This window comes from Pleurodeles waltl, chromosome 1_1 (assembly GCF_031143425.1).
Source record: "Pleurodeles waltl isolate 20211129_DDA chromosome 1_1, aPleWal1.hap1.20221129, whole genome shotgun sequence".
Classification (NCBI taxonomy): Eukaryota; Metazoa; Chordata; class Amphibia; order Caudata; family Salamandridae; genus Pleurodeles; species Pleurodeles waltl.
This window is the reverse complement of record NC_090436.1, coordinates 800688388-800710338: the sequence shown is the minus strand read 5'-3', so window position 1 is coordinate 800710338 and position 21951 is coordinate 800688388. Positions and strand designations below refer to the sequence as shown.

Sequence of the window (21951 nt, the reverse complement as noted above, 5' to 3'; positions counted from 1 at the left end):
TGAGTATTGAAGGTCATTTTGAATGTAGAGGTGGAAAGGTTATTCCTCCTTATGCTATTAGAAATAAACTTATTGCTATTGGACATGAAGGACATTCAGGAATTTCTCGTACCAAAATGGGAATCAAAGTACTCTATTGGTGGCCGAAGATTGACATGGAAATCAAAAGGTTTGTACGTGACTGCATGGGATGTGAGCATAGTGACAAAGCTCAAAAGACACTGAATCCACCAATATCATCTTTGAGTTGCCCTAATTTACCATGGGGTGAGGTTGCTTTAGATATTACGAGCCCTATTACTTGGCATGATGGTACATCAAAGTACATTGTGGTATTAGTGGATTTATTTTCCAGGTGGACTGAATTTTCTGTAATACAGAAGATTGCTACGAGGGCAGTAATTGATTTTTTAGAGGAAATATTTTTAAGGAAAGGTTTTCCTAGGATTTTGTTGACGGTCAATGGTGTTCAATTTAAATCTGAGGAAATGAAAACTTTTGTCAAAATGACTAGTATAGAGCAAAAGTTTACAGCATTGTATCATCCCAGGGGAAATGCTGTGGAAGAAAGTATAGAGTTTTCAAAGGCATCATTCAAATTGCAAAGAGTGCGAACAAAAGGAATGTTGATTATGAGTTAAAGAAAATGATATGGGCTTACAGAGTAACACCTCATGAAACAATTGGTCAGAGTCCGTCTGATTTGATGAGAGGCAGAATTCCATTATCGAGAATTAATCCAGGGTGGATGCAGAGAAGTAGACAGATGTTTTGGAACAAGGAACATGTAAGAAAGTGCATAAAAGGTTCACAAGAAACGAATAAGCAGTATTTTGATAATAAATATGGTACTAAGGAAGTACATTTGAATGTAGGAGAATGGGTGAGAGTGAAATCTGTAAGGAAAGTTGGTAAAGGTGAGAGCAAGTTCAGCAAACCTATAAGAATTAAGTAAGTCATGAAAAATACTGTTCAATTGGAAGATGGCAATGTATGTCACATGAGTCGCAATGCTATTGCCAAGCCTCGTAAACAATATGAAGGAATGATACAGGATGATTTGCTTGAAGATAATAGTATCAAATATAGGTAGTTACAATGTGGAAATATTAGGAACAAAGAAACAAGTAGTGTTACGGGATCTGATACAATGGGTAATCAAGAATGTGATCAGACTCATAAATATGAATGGGAGGGAGTGTAAACTGGAGAAAAATGTGGATGGTGGTGAAGTGAAGAAAACTTTTTTGGGAAGGGTTCTAAGAAAACCAAAAGTATTAGAAAACTTTGTATGCAATTAAAAAAAAAAAAAAAAAAAAAAAAAAGTAAGGGCGTGTGTAGTGATGTGTATTATCAGTAGAATGTTATTACATGATGTAATAGAATGTGTTGAGATAGGCTTTGATGTGGGGATTAAATGTTTGGGGGTTCAAAATTGCATTCAACTGTGCCAATTGGGTCTGTTCGTGTATCTGTTTTTGTATACTTTAACTTAGAAATAAATATCTACTTTGAATAAAACGAAAAAAAGGATTCAACTTCCTTCATAGGTCTAGTGCCTTCATTGTCATAGATCCTACAATTGTAGGATTCCATGTTTGATTTAAAAGTGGAGATTCCAAGTTGGGCAGTTGACTACTGGCCAGTAGGGAAGCGTCCGCTCTGTGCTGTTGTCTCGAATAAAGTAACTTACCTCCTTCAGTTTTGAATGCGTGGTGACGGTCTACAACACTAAGCTATTGATGATTTAGGTGAGCTGGGGGAGGTCCGGAGATGTTTGTGTTCAGGGGCCAGCTGCTCACCCAGCTACTTACCAGTGGACACAAAAGGGACACCCTGCTGCCTCAACTATGTGGCTGGCCACGTCGCACGTAGGGCGACAATAAAGGGGACAGCTTCGTAGCGTCGCTCCCCTGTTAGAGGGAAAATGGCCAGGAGGGGCCTCCGTACCTAGGGAGGGTGGTCCACCCGTTTATGGCCCCAAAAGGTGCAAGGAGGGAGGAGTGAGGCCAGGAGGTCCATTTAAGGGGTGACCTCGCAGGGCTGGGCCTCTTTTTCCGAAATGCGAGCAATGACAGCAAAGGTGCCAAATTTCTCTCCGACCATGGTTCTTTCTCAGCAAGGGCCGGCCTCAGTTCGGGTCAAAAATCCATCCACTTGGGAATGTTGAGACTTGAGATTTGCACCAAGCTCTGGAAGGTGTAATAACCGTCCTGGTCTGCTAAATCATGACCAACAGCACTTAGCAATGCTGGGACATATATGCCTATAATTGTAAAGGCAAAAGTGAAAACACAAGACAGATAAAGCTACCTTAATCTCGCGTGTTCAAAGGAAAAGAATAACAGCAAGCCCCACAAAGCACACGGTGTTCACCTTTTGAACAGGTCATCTAGGAAGGCGTTTTTAATGATATAGTGCCTATCGTCATTAATGAAATGCTGCGCAGCACGCATCCCTGTTCCGACATGGCAGCTTTAGTGGCCCATCATTGTTAGCTAGGGCACCTTTATACGCGGCATTAACTTTGCGTCCCTGGTGCACGGACTTCAGGAAATGTAAACACTCAAGGCTGTTCTGACGCACATAAGATTTACGACTATCTTTGGATGAGGTCAGCGTTAGTGAGGTTTAGTAGTAGTCTTCTGTACAACAGATAGGGTTCTATGTTTGTTTTGAATTAAGTTACACGTTTTCAATAAAATAAATTAATCAATATTCTGGACAGTGCTTGATACATGTAATTTTTCAAAATATTTTTTTTAAGTGAGCAAAGTTTTTTTATTGATAGTCCATTCTGTTTTTCAATTCCTTTAGTGAGCTAGAGCTTTGTTGAAACGGGAAAAGCGTCCTTTCGAAATGGCGGCCGTGCCGTCTACACCGGGGCGAGACTTCTTTTATTTCCACACTCCTCGTTGTAGTCTCACCTGACCCCAGCACTCCAGCTCCCAGCCTGGCAGCTGAGGCAGCACGTGGGCGCGCCGAGGTCTGCAGCAGCTGGAGTGGAGCCCGTGGAGGCCAGCAGCAGTTCCTTCTTGCCATGGCCGCCGCGCACTGCCTCTGCTATGAAGGCTGCAACTTCTTCCGCCAGAGGATCGTGCTGGCCACCCTGAGCGGAAAGCCCGTGAAGATTCGCGGTATCAGGGCCAAAGAAGACAGCCCGGGCATCCGAGGTACAGCAGCGGTGGCTGTTTCGCGGAGGCACGTGTGCAACAGGCGTTCGCGTGCACAGCCGAGGGCGTGGAGGGAGGTTCAGTATCTACCCATGTTAGGAGTCTGGGCTGTGTTACAGTTGTTAATCGGCGGTGATAAATATATCGTGCGCAATGTTTTGCATGTACTGAGTTACTGGGTGGTAGAAACCTCGTGGAACAAGCAGAGAAATATGTTTCGGCAAAGGAATGTGAGGCGATGTGTCTGACTTTAGATCCACATAGCCCAGCGTGGGTGGAAAGGTAATACATAATCTGTCCTTGTTGCCTTATACTAGGTATTGTAAAAATGTTGGTTTTTGGAATTGGTGTGTGCTTCGAAATATGTGAGATATGCAAATTGTCTGCCTTGGTGCTCACAGGCACAAAAGAAGCTTCCGGGGGTAGTGATTTATTATACTGTAGGTAGCTGTTCGTGTTCTTTCGATTGTAAACAAGGACACGTTGTTTCGTGGTTGCTCTGCTATACTGGTCATATGTCTGCGAGCATGTTTCGTTTACACACTTTCCATCGATGGCTTTTACTGTCCAAATCCCGTGTTATTGTTTGCAGAATTGCGAACCCAATTTCAGGGTTTACTTATGCATTAAAGTTAAAATCGTTCCTTTATCCTCCCACAACAACTCGTGTTTAAAATTGCACATGGCTGCCATTGCAGACAGCACCCCGTGCTGGCTCAGCTCCATAGTATGTGTTTACTTTTTCGTAAGGGTTCTACCCCGTAGTATTGCGGCGCTGTACCCGATTCTGAGGTCGATATGGTGCATGATGTCATGAAATGCTGTGTATGTTATATGAAACTCTAGATGTTACCTTTTTGCGGACACCTTGTGTTTTGAATATCGAATCTGTCTTGGCGGAGAAATGTCTGTCAACCATATTTTTTTGGCAGCGTCATCATATTACAGTGCTACAATCTATTTGGCCAGCATTTTAATTGAGTATACAAGGCTCTGTTTTGACCAAGTAGACTGTTTTTTCCAACTGCAAAAATAAGCAGGATGCTTCTGTCATATGACCATCATGTGGTGTTTGCAAAACCGTGCTAAGAATAGAAACCGTTTTAATTTCAGGCAAGTTGCCTGCCTTTATTTGTCCAATGGTAACGTTTTTGGAATGTCATGCGCATATTATGCTTCGTACCGGAAGGGATTTTATATATAAAAAAAAAAAAAAACACCGCTTTACATGGAACACCGTACACACACACACTCAGCACAGATATGCCATTCTCACAACAGTATACACGCCTGGCCTAATGTTCTAAACAGCACCAACTTCAGTACTAATTTAACATACTTGCCCACCCTCTTAAAAAAAACAGTCTAAATATGCCAGCAGATGGGTATAATGCCACTCCTACTTCCAGTTAACGCATTCCCTTAACTGCATGTTATGGGCAAGACAGATAACCTAGTTCAGCGGTTCATAACCTTTTGACTTCTGTTGACCACAACTACATCGTTATTAGGAGCTGGGCACCTCCGGCCTAAGCAATTTCTATGATTTGAACTAAGAAAATATCACAAATATACGAAAAAAAGTATCTCACAAACATGTTCCAGTATAGAAATGGTATGTTTAATTCACAATAAAATATAGAATAAATTGTCACATTTTCATTATTGCTTTTTTATTTGTGTATAATTTGTTAATGTTATTGTATTAATTCTAATAATGTTTAATTTGATAATACAATGGCAGACCTCCAGGGTCCTCAAGCAATAGGTTAAGAGTCACTGACCTAGATGTTATCTAAATGCTTTGGCAAGACGTCAGGCAGCACCCATTCATCTTCATGATCTGTCAACCAATCAAGCATTGCAAACAGAATCCAATTGACTTTATTATTTGAAGGCCAAACCATACTTTGGTCTCTGATGGAATCCAATAAATCATGGTGGGACATCGCTAGACACTGTCACACGTGCAGGGGCATACAAATAATGGAGCACACGCCAGGTGTGGGAACCCCTTCCAGGGGGGCCCACCCTACTGTGGACCCAGCTGGGTCAAGCAGCCCTTTCTACACCTGACACTGTTGTGTAGCATACCTCGAGCAGTTAAGGCTCCTTCAGGGGAAGCTCAGATACAGATCAGGGAACACGACTCATAACTCAACATGCGGGCATCGTGACAATAAATCACTGTCCAGTTATATACTTGTTTTTATATAAAAAATACATATTTTAATTCTAACTCTACACATACAAAGGTAAACAACATTCAGAAAGCAGTAACACAATTTCCTTGAGGTCAGGTCTCCAGTAGTTGTCAAGTCACTTCCTGTCCTTCTACCTCTAGTGCAGCAGGTACGCTGTTATTCCCTGTACACTCATTGCTGCTTCCAGGGAATGTAAGCTAAAAGGCTGTACTCAAGAGTTCCTCTCTCAGACTTGGCAAGTAAGTTCAGCGTTTAGAGACAATGGGTTAGCAGCACCAATGGTGGTATGCCCCCGGGGCCTAAAGGCCCAGTTCTCAGCTTACATGCTCCTGCGGCCAAGAACCTTGCACCGGTGAAGCTTGATCCTGTGTGAGTTAGGCTGCTCAGTCACATGTGGCAGCTCCTGGCAGACACCAGCACTCTTCCTTGAGCTGGGCTACCTGCAGAATCGAGCTGGGCCAGGTGCTCTGGCTCCAGAGGTTTACAGTAAGTCTTTACTTCCCTCGGCAGAGAGTGGGGATAGTTTCCTTGCGCCAACAGATCCCGCTGGGGCAATCCACAAGTTGAGTTTGAGTCCACCTTGGTCACAATGGTTTCCAAGACAATGACCTGGACCTGTTGGTTTCAGTGTCTCTGGTGACCCATCCTGGCATATAGGGTCGCCAAGTGAAAGCAGGCTTACGGCAACAGCCTGGGGTCAACCAGTTCAGTAGTCACAGGTCAACGGGCTGATCGGTGTGGGGAGTGGGCTTTTCATCTATGCCCCTGCGAATCAGTTCATTACGGCCCTCCTGGCAAATGGGGTCACCGATGAAGTCCATCACACAAGCTGTGACCCGATCAGTGCAGGCTGGATTCCTCATACCTTGCACAGATAATCTTCTCTCCAGGACTCCATTCTTCTTTGTCAACCTCATAAGGCAAAGTCCTTCAGTTCTCGGAGAGCGTTTGGTTAGTCCTTTCAAGTGAAGATGGGAAGTCAGCCCTTTCGATGGAGGCAAACGTGATTGGGACGGAGGGGTCACTGTGTGCCTTCCTCAGAAGAAAATCTGGGTACAGTAGCCAAGTTCATCTGCTCAGGATAACCAAGCCAGAAGTCCTGACTATAACATTGCAGAAAGGATGTTGCCTCGGGTATTTTTTAAGATACATGGATGGTCTCAATAAAGGACAATTAGGTGTTACAGATTATTGGTGAAAGTTATAAAACAAAGTTTTCAAGAGTGTCCCCAATAGTCCTTTTCTTATTTTTATTTTTTTAACACCTCATCCAGTTGCTCCAGTAAAAGGAGCCACTTTTAACTGGAGTTCAGAAATTGCTTTCAAAGAAAGCATTTGTAAAGGTACAAGTTCAACAGAAAAGAGAATTAACCTATTCAGTCCTGTTTTTTGTAGCAACACAAAATGGAGACTTAAGACCTGTTCTGGATCTGAAAACAGTAAACACTTGTATACCTTATACAATATCCACGATGGTGACTTTGCAGTTTTTTTTTTTTTGTCAAATGGAGACTTTTTGTCATCTCTTGGTTTAAAAGCTGCATACCTGCATGTGCCAGTCCACCCAGTGTCTCATAAACATCCGCGCTTTTGTGCAAACAAAGAACATTACCAATTCTAGCAATTACCTTTTGGCTTTTCTTTATCTCCTAGGATGTCTACAAAAGTGTTGGCTCCTTTAGTGGAATTTTATTTTAAGGGAATTCAGATTTTTCTTTATCTGGATGGCTGGTTCGTTTGTTCATCTTCTGTTTCTAGGGTGAAGATTAAGGCCAGGGAGGTATGTAGAGTGGTGGCACAACATGGACACTTGACAAACCAGGAGAAGTCTTGGTTGGTACCGTCTCAGGATCAGCAGCCTCAGCAGATGCAATGGTGACTGTAAGAGGGGAATTTGAACAGATGGTGCAAGTTCGCCTCAACCAGTTGTGATAGTGACAGTAGAGGCCATCAAGTTGGGGTTGGTAGCAGTTCTGGGGCAACAGACAGTTGAGGGTCTGTGATCACCTCTGACACAGGCCTTTTTCAACTGGAGAGAGTTGAAAGCAGTTAAGTTGACCTTATTTAACTTTGCAGCCCAGCTATTTCAATAGGAAGTTCTGATCAGGTTGGACAAGAGTAGTGGTTTGTTACTTGAATCATCAGGACAGTTCAAGAGTTCCAGCATTGAATGGCGTAGCACAAAAGATTTGTCTGTAGGCAGAGTTGAATTTGTTGTCTCTGAGGGCTGTTCATCTCCCACGTTCAGATTTTCTTTAGGCAGATCAGTTGCACAGTGCTTTTCCGGTTCTTCCATTAAGGTAATTGAGCAGGGAGGTCTTTCTAGAGCTAGTAAAGCGGTTAGTTCTTCCCTAGGTAGACCTATCTGCTTCAGAGGAAGTGCTGTACTTCCACGCTTTTGCACAATTATGCCACCTCCAAAGATTTGAGGGTGGCTGCAATGCCATTTAGATGGCCAAGAAAACGAACATTTCCTTTCTCTCCACTCCTGATGATTCAAAGGTGTTAGTAAAGCATGGACTGGATACGTCTCGGGAACTTTTCATGGGTCCATGTTGGAATCGTCAACTGTGGTATCTGTTTCTTCTCCAGCCAGTGATGCTTCCAGTGTGGTGAATTCCTCTAGATCCTTGTCCTTTAGTGGGCCTACAGTTGACTGTTCCAAGCCTGAGGTGACTCCAGTTAGGGGCTTGGCTATCGAACGGTTAGCACTGGAATATAAAGGTTGTTCTCCAGAAATAGCCTCATTTAATCAGCCGCCGTCATGGAGTGCATATGCAAAGTATTGGCAGTCTTTTGGAGAAGTGGTGTATTTCAAAGTGCTTAACAGGTTTACTTATGGAGAACACCAGAGTGCTGCATTAAAAAAAATAAAATAAAGGATGGCTTTGATTTGGGATTAGTCACTTATCTCTTCAGTACCCAATGGACAGCAATCCGAGCTTTCAGGAGTCCAGATTACAAGTGCCTTGGTTGCAAGACTATTGCAGAGTTTTCTTTCCTGAAAAGGCCCTTGTTTAGCTCTCCCGTTCCTCCTTAGGATTTTCCTTTAGTGTTGGAACCATTGCAGTTTCTGCTATTTGAACCTTTACATCAGGTTCCATTGAAGTTTCTCAAGTTAAAGGTGCGTTTTCTGCTAGGAGTTACATCAGCGAGGTTAGGAGAGTTGGTGGTCTGTTCTGCTTAGAGGCTTTTTTGGTGATTCTTTCCAGATCCCATGGTCCCTAGGCCAGGGCCACACTTTGTTCCTAAGGTGCCTACTTCGTTCCATTGTTGTGAGGATTTAGTCCTTCTCATGTTTGACTCGTTTCCAGGATCTCAGGAAAGTCAATTACTTCAAACTTTGGATATGAAGCTAGCTCTTTCACTTAGTGTCGAACAGCAGGATTGCAAAGGGTGGAAGCATTGTTTTTAACATTTGGTATTGCGGGTTAGGGTTTGAAGCCATCTACTGGAACTCTGAGTAGATGACTGAAATGGGCTATAATCTCAGCTTTTCAGGCAGGAAGTGAAACTTTGCTTAATGTGACACAAGGAAGGTCAACAAGCGGTTTGGCAGCCTCTTGGGACATTTAAAGGGGATTTAATGTCAGACATTTGTAAGCTGCAATATCTTTGGCCCATTACCAGTTGTGAGCGGTAGAGAACGTTGCTACTTTATTTGGAGTTTGTGTTGAAGGCTTTTGATGTGAACAAGATTCTTCTATTGTTATTAGATAAGCGGTATTGAGCATCATTGAAGCTGCTATGTGCCTGAGCTCAATGGGTAATGACTCCAACTGGAGGTCGGGCTAGGAGGTAATAGCCAGTTCCTTTTAGGTAATCTTCATTGCTTTGAGTGAGTGACGTCACAGTCCAGTTTCCCACGCCTACCTTCCAGTAACGCCCTTGGACAACTGATTATTAAATTAACAGCCATTTTAATTTAGGAACTTACCCTGTTTATTGTTATATGTGACAAAATACGCTGAGGGCCATTTTGGTTAGATGACCATCAGTAGAGTGGTCGTTTTGAATTTGGATCCCCTGCTCCACCGTAGCTGCACAGTAAGAGATTAGGATAACACTCAAATTATCTATATATTCCCTGATTGATTGGTTTATTGTGTACATGTCTGTTAAATGGAGGTACTTTTGGCTTCAGTTACTTGTGTTCCAAGCATGGTATCTTCTATGCAGGTATTTCCATTGTAATAACTGTAATTGTGATGTTATGGAACTATGAGACGATATGGCTAGCGGGTCAACAACAGTAGATAACTTGTTTAAAATGTTTTACTATTTTAAAGTGCCAAAGGACAATACTTTTATTAATTTAGTCTGTTTCTATATTTTATAGAACCTTATATATTCGTATAGTGAATCATGGCCATGTACAACCCCAACCCCTTTCCTATAGGTAGCAGTGGAACCACTCATTGAAACTTTAGTGTTGTTCAGCATGATTCCAGCTTATCTTTAGGTTCTGGAAGTGATGGTTTGTTCTGGGCAAAAAAAATGTTTCATTTTCTCTCTTTTGGGTGGAGACGTGAAATGACACATACTATAATTAAATGGCATAATGCTTCTCTGTGTGTTCAAAGTTGCACCAAAGAAAGTGACAGGAATGGATAGAAAAATGAATCCTGCACATGCAAATTGTACATTTTATTTTAAACAATCAGAAAAAAAGAACCCTGACTATGTTGCAGTTTTATTTTTTTATTTTATAAAGATTTTTATTTTTATTTTGAAGAAAAACAGAAGGAAAAAACACAACAATGATATATTGTAACAATAATTGAAATACACAGATATCAATACCATAACACCCTCTTCACGATGTAGCTTCTGCCACTTCCGTCTTACTCGTCCTTTGGGCAGAGGGGTCCTGATAGGCCCCGTGGCCTCATTATAAGCTGGAATAAAATTTGGTTTTTTAGAGTATTTTAGTTTTGGCCTCGCCATTGTAGAACTAGAGTAAAGTGGTGACTCTTGTTGATGCCACTTCTGAGGGAGATCGGCCTGCTATCCACCTCGTGTGGCCTTGGTTCGGCCCCTCTCTCACACAGAGCGGGGGTTGCCGTTGTTGTTGCCCCATATTCCCTGGGTGACTCTTGTTTAAGGTTAATCAATCGGTCAGCAGACCCACCCAACTTCCCCATATTCTATTCTATTATATTTTTCAGGGCAACCTCTCGCCTCGTATACCATTTTTTCACATCCTGCACACCAATCCATACCCGTCTCCATTTGTTAAGGGACGGCGCTTTTACGGCCTTCCATTCCGACTTAATGTCTCCTTTTGCCACTAGGCAGGCCACTCCCAGGAATGTACGACTCGATCTATTTAGCCCTGTCTCGCCCATTGCCCCCAGTAAAAGTGGTGTCAGGGATATCTCCACTGTTGACTGCAATACTTCGGAGACCTCCACATGACTGACCTCCAATATGACTCTATAACCGGGCAGGCCCAGACCATGTGGAAGAAGTCTGCCCTCGTATGAGAGCACCGGGGGCACTCGTCTGTGGGCCGGAGACCCGCTCGGTGGAGTCTCTTAGGGGTAAGGTAGGCTGCATGAAGGTAGAGGGTCTGTAGCAACTGAAACCGTGTGGATATGGCCAATGTTCGGGGAGCCATTAGAGCCCCTCTCCAGTCTAAGTCCTTCATGGGGCCCACCCAGCCCTCCCATTTCCGGCGAAGTTCCTCGAGGGGAGGGGAGGGGATGTGTTGGTAAGGATGGAGCGGTATATTCGGGGAACTCCCCCTTTGTTTAGGTGCCCCATCATAATTTTCGCTTCTAGGGACTATATTCTGGGATGTTGTCCCCAGGCCGTACGTGTACCATTAGAGCATGCCTGAGCTGTAGATATTTGTGAAACTGGGTGTTGTTTAAAGAGTATGTTTTCTGAAGCTCCACAAAGGGCTGAATGTGTGTCGTCCCAGATGTCACCAAGCGTAGTTATCCCGATAATGTCCCACTTCCGAAAGCCCTTTAGCGTGGAGACTTCCTTTAGCCATTTCCCCTGCCAGAGAGGTGTCAGATGAGTTAGACAAGACCACCACCCCGTGGCCCTCTGCGCTGCTCTCCATCCCGTAAAAAACAGTCTGGTCACCTCCGGGATGGACTGCGGGACCACGCCTCCATACAGGGCATTGAAAACCCTGTTGTAGCCCATCTCCTGAAGTTCCAGTCTTTACGTGGGGTCGGTCCATCCTCCCGATAGCCAGTCGTTGATCACCAGTAGGTGCATGGCTAGGTAGTAAAAATAAATGTTGGACATTCCCAGTCCCCCTTCGTAAATGTCTCTTTGACATGTGGCAAGGGCTAGCTTGGGGCGGGAACCGTGCCACATAAATTGGCGTGCCATAGTCTCAACCTCGTTAAACCATTTCCGGGGGATGAGGTGAGGAAAGTTTTGCAGTTGGTATAGGAATCTGGGGAGCACCATCATTATGTATAGGGCTATTCTCCCCAGTGTGTTGAGTGGCAGATTCCTCCAGCGTTGAAGGTCTTTTCTGGAGTTCTTAAGGAGCGGTGTAATATTTAGTTCCCACGCAAGCTCGGGGAGTAGAGTTATGTGAACCCGCAGATATTTAAAACTATTGCGGGAGATTGGGATCTTTTTCTGCCAGCTTATACAGTCTCTTGAGGGATGTAGTGGGATCAGTAGGGATTTGCTAGAGTTCAGGGTAAGCCCCGAGGCTTGTGAGAAGAGCTCCAGGAGTTCTAGGACTCGCGGGCCACTCATTGCCGGGTTAGAGAGGTAAAGGAGGAGGTAGTCAACATACAGTGCTACCCGATCCTCCGGCCCCACGGGCCATGCCCAGCCTGTTATTAGTGGGTCTTCTCTCAGCAGCTTTGCCAGTGGCTCAATTGCCAGGGCAAAGAGTAACGGCGAAAGCGGGCATCCCTGTCGGGTCCCGCGACGGATGGGAAATGGATCCGATGTCACCCCGTTTACCTGAATACGAGCTGTCTGATTGGAGTAGAGCAGTTTTATTAGGCTTCTGAATTTGGGTCCGAATCCGCTCTTCCTTAGAACTTGCTCTAGGTATGACCAATCCACAGTATCAAAGGCTTTTTCAAAGTCTATTAGAAGGAGGGCAAGAGGGGACCCGGTCAAGGTGCTGCGGCGAGCCAGAGCATTATGCAGTCTCCTAATGCAGTGTCTGGTGCTATGTGAGGGCATGAAGCCGCATTGATCTGGGTGCACCAGCGAGGGAAGCACTGCCCTCAGCCTGGTAGCAAGTAGTGTTGAGAGCACTTTAATCTCAGCGTTCAACAGGGAGATGGGTCTGTAGGCCGAGCGGTCACACAATGGCGGGTCTTCGGAATCACCACTATTGTGGCTTGATCTATTCCGGTGGGGAAGCGGCCTATCTTCATTGCCTCGTTAAACATATTGAGCAGATGGGGGCTTAGAATGTCCCCACATCTGCCGTAGAGCTCAGATGGGAAGCCGTCCGGTCCAGGTGTTTTGCCTGATGCTAGCCCGGATATGGCCGTTGTTATTTCGGCCAGGGTTATGGTTTCCTCCAGGGTCTCTCTGGTCGTCTGTGGGATTTTAGGAAGGATTATGTCATCTAGAAGGGGGGGATTCCCTTTCAATTCGTGGGCGGGAGTGCATCGCGTATAGCTGGGCGTAGTATGATGCAAAACTCGGAGCAATTTCACTGGGGATCTGTGCGACTGAGCCTGCTTCGTCCGCGACCTCCGGGATAACTCTGTCGGCTAGGGGGCGCGAGGCCAACCAATGCAGGAGTTTGCCATTTTTATCACCCCATCCATACACACGGGCCGCCGACGCTCTCCATGTGTGCTTTGCAGCCTCAAACACTAACTGTCTTATTTCCTCTCTAATCACTGTTAGACGCCTCAAAGCAGATGCTGATGCCGCGGGAGTCTCAGACTTCTCCAGGGCCAGAGCTTTGGCTTCAAGGGTTGTCACCTGTAAGTCTCGTGCCCGTTCACGGGCGCGTACACGGTACCTGGCATAGCCTCCGAGTGTGGCTTTACATGCCGCCCGGGGACTGTACGGATCCCAGATTTTGATCAAAGTACTGGGTAAGGTGGTCCCTTATATCAAGAGTGAAATAGTTATTTTGTAGGTACCATGCGTTCATGCGCCACACGGGACGTTGATTTGGGGCTATGTCTCCTACCCGGAAACGCACCGGGGAATGGTCCGAGACTCCTCTAGGTAGTATCTCAGCACCAGTGACTCTAGGGATGTCTAAGGCGGGCATGAGCACAAGGTCAATTCTTGCTTGGGAGTTTTGGGCCGCTGAGGTGTGTGTGTGTATTGCCGCGTTCTGGGGTGCCATGTCCTCCATACCCCGCACAGGCCTAGGCTTGCTGTCCAACTGTTTAATTTGGTTGCTCTCCCAACTCGGGTGGATGAAATAGGTCTGGATACATCTATTTTAGGGTCTAGGACCGAGTTAAAGTCACCTCCAATAAGCGTGAGTCCCTGCGGGAGGCCTATAATCATCCGGCGGAGAGTTAGTAAGAAGGTATCAAAGCCAGCTGGGGGAGCGTACGCGCATACGAAATTAATCGGCGACCCGTGCAGTATGCCGGTCACCGTAACAAATCTACTTTGGGTCTGACTGTGTGGCTGTAAACACTATGGGCAGTGAGCGATGAAACAAGATGGCCACCCCCCTGGAGCCCCTCGAGAAGCCCGCGTGGAAAGCTTTGTCAAAGCCTCCCCGTGCTAGGATAGGGCAATTGGTTCCAAGTAGGTGGGTCTCCTGCAGGAGGACCACCGAGGGGGCGTACCTGCGCAGGGTGTTAAACACTGCGGTTCTTTTAATTTTATCTAGGAGGCCGTTGACATTCCATGAGAGAATCTGTGTCAGTGCGGGGGCTGTATGTGCCATGATTGCGTTACGGGAACTCGGGGACCTGACCAGGGGCTCATATGGTGCAGTTTTATGAACAGAGGATGTCACTTAAAGTTTTCAAAACAGGTATTACAAACGGTCAGTTTTTGAGAGATCAAAGACTCTCCTGAAGAGAAAAAGGCATATTTGTAGTAACTGATATAACTTTACAAGTGACAATATAGGCAGAGCCATTAGCCAATTTGAACATCATGCTCCTGCAATAAGGGACAAAACAAATGCTGAAATTAAGACTGCTAGAGGAAGAGAGGTGTGTGATTGAAATTAAAGATGGCATATGTAAAAAAAGGATTAGTTCTGGGAGAACAAGTGATGAGAACTATTACAGATGTGGAAGTCCTTACAAATGAACAAGGCATTATCTTTTCCATCCTTATCATGGATGGAGATGGTTATCCACAGTTCCAGATGGGCATCCTAACGACTGACTAAGCATAAAGCATGGGCCATTTAAATCACTGCAGGGGGCTCCCAAATATGTAACTGGGCCACATTCTATTTGCAGCTGTTATTTATGCCAATACTAATAGACATAATTTCACATCAAAACAAATCAGTACTGCAAAAGACAGGATAAACAACCTATCACAAGCACAATGTGATCACTTGACGTGGGGAAGAGTATAATATGAATGCTCTTAAGGCACCCACAAGCCCTCTATCGTGGGGCGAATTCTGCTGCTTCACTGGCAAACAGTGAAGTGAGAGCAGGCAAGATTCGGTGCATTTTCTCAGTCTGAGCGTTAGTTGGGCTTATATGTTTTGAATACTCTAAAGTCATGTTGTAGCTTTTCCTAGTCAGTCAAGATATAAAGCAATACTGAAGGCTAATTCGTAAGACAGAATCATTTACTGCAGTTACTTGATGTGAGCAGGTATTTAAAATATGTCGATGTGAATATTGAGTGACCGCTACAAGTTCAATAACATACTGAAATTCCTTACCAGACAGGCAGCCTAATACACACACAGGGCTGCATCTGGGCTTTGCAGGGTACTGCTAAGTCGTTCTGTACCTAACAGCACTTAAACCTGAACCTAAATATGTCAGTTAAAGTTACAGCTTGTTCTAGAGACTTTATACCAGCTAGCTGTCTGTATACAAAGAGGATGACTCTAATAGCGCAAAATAATAGTTAAACACAATGGAAGAGATTACAGAGCTGGCTGGGACACCCAAGTTCGCTGGTATAAGCTCTGCTTTAAAAGGAAGATGGGCAACACATTGAAATCGCAGTGTAGAAGAGTGCTCCAATTTAAGCGCAGTCCCTTGGATTTAGCTTCCTCAAGTCCTTTGTAAAGAAATGAGTGGTCAACCATGTCAAACAAACAAAAATTCTAAAAAGGATTAGTATGTTGCTATAGACTACCTTACCTCTATCCTTTAGTTGGCAAGCACTGATAGACCCAAAAGATCAGTGCATGGACTGCTTCCAAAGCCACCAAAACGTTGTAAAATAACACTACATATTTGGTGAAGTGTCTGGAACTGCTCCTGCCAAAAATGTACTAGAGGCAGGTTTGACAATTTTGTGTGATCTGAGTGGACAGGGATTTTTATAATCTGATATGGTTACGGTTTTGAATTTGTCGGGTGATTACTTGAGTCGGTAAAGATTTGTTTAGTACATACATCTGTTTAGAGGCAAAAGACATGTCAAGTTTTTAAACGAGGTCTGGGGAAGAGCACGACTTTCCGCTGTCTCATAGCAGCCTGTCAAAGTAACTTAGTTGTTCAAAGGTGTGGATTAGTGCTAACATTCTCACAGGAGTAGAGCTGTTTGACATTTTAGCAAGCTCAGGAAGATCAAGCTTGAATTCCTTCAAATCAGACTGACCTCCACAAGGAAGCTCAACTGTGTGGAGATGGTGAAAAATACAAGCTTGGTTTACAAGTTCACCTGTAACTAATAATCTTGACCTACTGGAAGCATAAAAAGTACGTTTAATGAAATAAGCTGCTTTTGTGGTCCTAGTTGCTTTATTTTTCTTTTAAAGATCACTTGCCGCTCAGAGTTTCAAAATGATCTTTCATGTTTAAGTATATAACCTTTAACTTTTTAATTTGCTACTTGGTCCAAGACCCACTCCTGTGAAGTTATTTTGTTGGAGAACATTTTTTTTGTACTTCAAATAAGCAGTGTGTTAGAACTCTGTTAACAGGGTACCAAAGAGTTTGATCAGCAATTTGGATCGTCTACGCCAGCTAATTCATCATGGAGAGTAAGAGTTGGGCAGTGTCATCATGACACAGAGGTTGGCAGCAATCTGAGGTATAAAAGCAACAGAAATTAAGTAGATGTTTTCATTTGAATTTGTCGAAGAAAAGTTGAAGGTAATTAAACCGAAAGTAACCAGATGTAAGGTTGTAGATTATTGGAAGCATAACATTTTGATTTTTGATTACTTCTTTGAACACAGGCATCCGTGCCATTTATTATAGCTATCTGTTGTTTGTAAAACAGGGATTCATAACTGTGTCAACTTTGATAAATGATTTTCTTGGAGCATTATTTCATTGTATACACCTCCCAGTTCCCATTTAGAATATTATCACTGCCCATTTGATATCTTTGTTTAGATACCAGGCCTTTTGGGGTGAGGGGGTCAGCACAGCGATCTGATGTATCCTCTTCTATCTGCCAGGCTTCATTCTGATGCTGTGCTCCCTCAACAGTTATGTCTATTACCCTCTTGCACCCACATCCGAGGTCCCTATTGACTCGCCTAATTTTCAACACCACTTTATTAGATAGTGGGGTTAGCTACCTTCCTTGTCTACCAGTGACCTGCTCAGAGCTTGAGGAATGCAGAGAACGTGAGTGTGTACATCTACCTTTGGTGGACAAGTGCAATACTTGGTAGACATTTATGGCCAGCAGTTAGATAGGCAGAATACTATGCAGTGTGCTAGCATGTGTTCTTATGATAAATTTTCAGTTTCCTCACTTGTCAAATGGTCCAAATTGATAACTCTGTAGTGTTTGATTGCTGAATGTATGGTAACAACACTTTAGCTGTTAACCCTTAAGAGAAAGAGGAAGGTTGTTTAGGCCACTATACGTCCTCTTAGGTCACATCACTATCGCATCAAGTATGGTAGCTCATGAACCTCATGGACTGTTGCCCAGAAAAGGTAAACATGTCAGTGTCCCAAGTAGGGTATAACAGAACTACTGTCCTAACTGAACTTGAGGGAAGCCTTTTCTTACGGAAGAAGAAGCCTCACACTTGTACTCGTGTAATGCTTCATCATTGGTGACCCCTCCCCACCCTGGTAGGACAATGCCACCAGGGTGGACTCAACCTCCTGATGAACCCAGACAGGAGCGAGTTCTTAAATAAAAGCTACTGGACAGGGAGGGAATCCAGGTTAACTAAAAATACCTTGTGGACAACCTTTAACAGTGGTGTCCACAGGTATGTCTAAAACAAGATGCAACGGTACTGCTGAGGTCAATAGTTCAGCCCCTCAATTAGCCAAAATATTTGTGCCCTCACAAAAAGCGTATGCAGGTCAGGGAAATTCTTCAGGGTTGAGGATCCCTATCTGAAAAGGCATATTATTGCCAAAAACGATTTAATCCACTCTAATCCCAGGCATGTCCTGCCTGAGTGATACTGGTATGATAACCTGTTTACAAATAGAATATTTTAAATTATTTAATTATTACTCATGAACCTACCTCTTTGTGTTCCTATGTCACACAGTGCAGTGGTTATGCAAGTGAAAAAGTCACTACAAACCAACATGTGGTTAGGTGAAAACTGTGTACACGCATCACAGACCAGCATTTCCATCTACAGCAAATTCATGTCTACCATTGCGAAATTTTCCATGACGATATGTAATTAACAACCTTCATCACAATGTACCACTCACGAGTCAAGTGAACGATACAAGAGTCAATAAAAAAAAATAGGCCTACCTCTTACCCTAGATTATAGGGATACCGGCTCCTGGTCTGGGAAGGAGACGGTGTCCTTTTGTAGTCACACACTGGTAGCACAAGGATAAATAGAATGCCATCAAACCGTAGTCTCAGTTCAGGTCAATTGCTAAACTAAGTGGTGTTATTACTAAAAGATATGCCTTTGCAGTGTCAGTTTTCAATGGGTTAATCATGCAGTACTCGGCAATAGGAGAGTGTTGAAGTCAGATAACTATGTACCTGCGTCACCGAAATGAAGGGAGTCAATAGCTGGATCATGGCCCTTTTAGTGGATGGGAAGAGACTTCATGACCAGTATGCATAAAGCTTGTCATAAACTCCTTCATACCAAAATATCTCTACTTCCTTTGCATATGAAGGTAAACACGCACCGTATATACCAATATGTGCTACACATACTGTTGCTCATAGATGTTTACCCATTCCGGGCAAAAGTCTGTAATGTTCATGAGCTACCATATTTGATGTGATAGTGAACAGCATTTTAGTAGCATACTTTATGTAAGTAATTTGTACCATAATTGATAGTCAAAGGTATTCGAATTTGGACCTCCTAAGTAAGCTTCACCCCTTTCGCTCACCCCCAACCAAGTTAAGAACCATTGAAACCGATTTCACTTACAGAATTGTCAGTATCGGTACTTGCTCTGGGACCTATTAAACAGTCACAGCAGTATACAATGATAACGCCTAACTAATAATGCAGGTTGAACTGACAGAATTGAATGAAGTGTGTGGATGTACTGCAGAAGATGACACTTCCGAAGGGCAATGTGCGTGATGAAGGGAACCTAATGTGACAAGTTTTCACATTTCAGGAATGTTCACCAGAATTGATTGATTGTTGTGCATTGATCCAGGTCAGTTTGCTTTTGTTCTGGTTGCTAAAAGCATTAAGATTGAAGTAACTATCACATTGCATAAACATAGCTTTTAGAGCATTATATTGTAAGTAATCTAGTATCATCATGTAATGTGGAAATTGACTTATATCTTATTTGTTCCAGTTCCCCTCCCTGTATATGGAACTTTATTTCTAAAATGGGATTTATGAATTTTTGTTTCTGCGGGTTAGCTATGATTTTTTTTTAACACAAACTTTATTGCATTTTCATTTAACTCTGCACATAAAGATACATATGTAGTAATGCAAGTAGTAATATTAGACATGTATTGCTACATAATTTGAGCTGTGGCTCATATAGAATGGACCAGTATCTCATTGCAGCGGCAGAAAATGCAAATGCACATAAAACTTTAATTCGGATAACATTACCCTCCCTCCCCCCAACAATTCCCTGACTTGTGTGTGAATCATTAGTGGCGGAGAGAAGAATTCTTTCCCATAATGTCCATGACAACAGAGGGGAAAACTGCTCAATTAATCTATCCCTACGCTAATTTCTGGCCACAGAACAGCAGGTAAATGCTATTTGGAAGTCGGGTATTCCTATAGCCTAATTATCTTTGGGTTTGTTACGACATTACTGAAAACAGGAACACTAAAGATTGACCTGAGAGAAACTTTTATAGCACAAAAATAGATAAAAGACAGTGAAGCGATATACATGGTCAAAGGCAAGCTTAAAGTTAACTAGTGATAGGAGAGGACATTGAATTGTAGATGGTTAATGCTTTGTGACTTAGAGGTGAGTCTTCAACTCTTTCCTGAATTGGAGTAGCATCGGGTCAGTCCTGATGCATATATGTTCTGTAGCAAACTGGGCTTCCTTGCAGATGCCCTCCCCCCCCCCCCCCCCCCCCACACACACACTTTTTGCCCCCATTTGAACTGTTAGATGCTGTTGTTTTTGACCTGTCAGTGTACTGAGGCCTGCTAAACAAGCCCCAGTACCAATGCTCTTTCCCTTAAAGTAAATGTTGAATTAGATAGGGCAGTTGGCAAGCACCTTATCACCCCTGCAAGTCTCCAGTAAATGGTGCCCAGGGCAAGGGTGGTAAAGGGGGTACCAGGGCTGCAGCACTGATTGTGCACCATGAGTACCCCAAGTAAGAGAGACTGCAGAGCTGCTGTGTCAGCCTGCACGAGCAGCCTACTGCTTCAGTGAGAGATTACCCACACCAGACGCAGGCAGAGTCCCTATTACTGCCCATGAATAGGTCAGCCACCCCTAAGGTAGGCCCCCTCTAGCCCAGGGGCAGCGTGCAATGTTCCGTGAGTGAGGGCATATGTGCAGGAGTGCATATCTACTGTACTGCCATTTAAACTGCAATGGTGGCGGAGTAACCAGCAGTCCATTCAATAACATGGGCTGGCATCTAACCACTGCTCAGATGTTCAGCTCTGCAATGGCCCAGCCGAGTCCCATCGTGTTTGGTATCCAACACTGCTTTTTAACCCTGAACGTGATGCCCATGTTTAGGATTAAAAGGCAGATGCCCAGGTGGAACCCTTAGAGGATGCCCACCAAGTTACCCAGTACTGTACTGTTTTGGGAGACTCTTCCAAGCCGCTACCGCCACAGACAGAAGTCTGACCTGCTGGTGGTGCTAGCACCTTGGCCGCACGCAAGTCAAAGGGCCTGGGCAGGAAGGAGGTTACACCTCCTCCCTCCCAGGCTGGGCAGTGAGAAAAGCATCAGGGCAGTGAGCCTCAAAGGCTTCACCCACCTTTGATGTGAAGTAATTGTTTCCCCCCTCCTTAGTGGAGAACAAAGCCAGAAATTAGCTATGCAGGAGGCGTGCATATCAGTCAAACTAGCCACACCTCTGGGGATGGCTAGGAGGTCTGCATGGCCAAGGAAAGGTTCTACTGTCTTGGCAGACCCCTAGAATATTGGGTTCTGGGTAGAGAGTGACATACTCCCCACAGGAAGTAGTCACTGCAGGGGCAGACTAGCCTCAGGGACAGTAGCCCATTGGCCACTGCCCCAACACACTTAAACACCCCCTAAACTAGGATTTAAGGGGCTCCCCTGGTACCAGAACTTAGATCTCACCTGGACAAGAAGTAAGTTGCACAAAGAGAGATACACCTGCACAAACAACAGAACCAGGACTCCAGCCCCAGCGCGAAGAAGAGAACACAGTGTGACCTGTGGAGACCAGTACTGGAACCGCACACCCTATGTGTGCTAGTGGTGAAAACTTGTTGGTCCTGATCAGAGGGACCCCCGTGGATACCGAAACCCCAAGGAAAACTCCCCTTACAGGTGGTACCAGTCCCCTGCAAATTGCAGGAGTTAAGAAGTGCTGAGGACGAAGATCTGCAACCCGACAGGCTCTGAGCTTCTGAGCCCAAAGAAACTCTGTGTCCAGTATCCAAGAAGTGGGAATGAAGCCCATGCCACGTTTCAAGCCTCTACTCCCCACCAAACGACCTCCATCCGCCAGAAAGCTCATGGACCACCCTTGCAACTACCAAAGCTGGTTTGTTACCTGCACCGAAACAGGCGGCCACACGACGTTCACCAACTCCAGAGCATCTACCCAGCATTGGGACCAATATCGCCAACGACTCTTCAACCCCCGCCACCCCAAAAAAGCCTCAAGTCTAGTTTTGCAACAAAGTGCAAAACGCACTAGCCACTGTGGACCCGTTCAAGACCAAGGACAGCCAAGTCACCTCTGCAACCGGACTCCCTTAGGCAAAGTAACAAAGATCTGACTGTTGACTCTTGGTCTAGGCCCCCGCAGTACCTTAAGTTCCAGTGGATTCCCTAGAACTCACTCTATAGAAGTGCCCAAATTCACACTGCTATTTCCCCCAT

The 21951-nt window shown here is 44.4% G+C and overlaps 1 protein-coding gene across 3 annotated transcripts in view; it reads left to right on the top strand.

Moving 5' to 3' along the window:
* The first annotated feature begins 2938 nt into the window (after positions 1–2938).
* Positions 2939–21951, top strand: part of RCL1 (RNA terminal phosphate cyclase like 1) — a 323803-nt gene continuing 304790 nt past the window's right edge. The window contains exon 1 of one of the 3 annotated variants that reach the window (XM_069228254.1): positions 2939–3173. In XM_069228254.1, the coding sequence (XP_069084355.1) occupies positions 3041–3173 (133 nt within the window). In that variant the 5' untranslated portion in view covers positions 2939–3040. Of the gene's footprint in view, positions 3456–21951 lie in introns of all 3 variants that reach the window. The other 2 variants (XM_069228263.1, XM_069228272.1) reach the window with 2 other exon arrangements.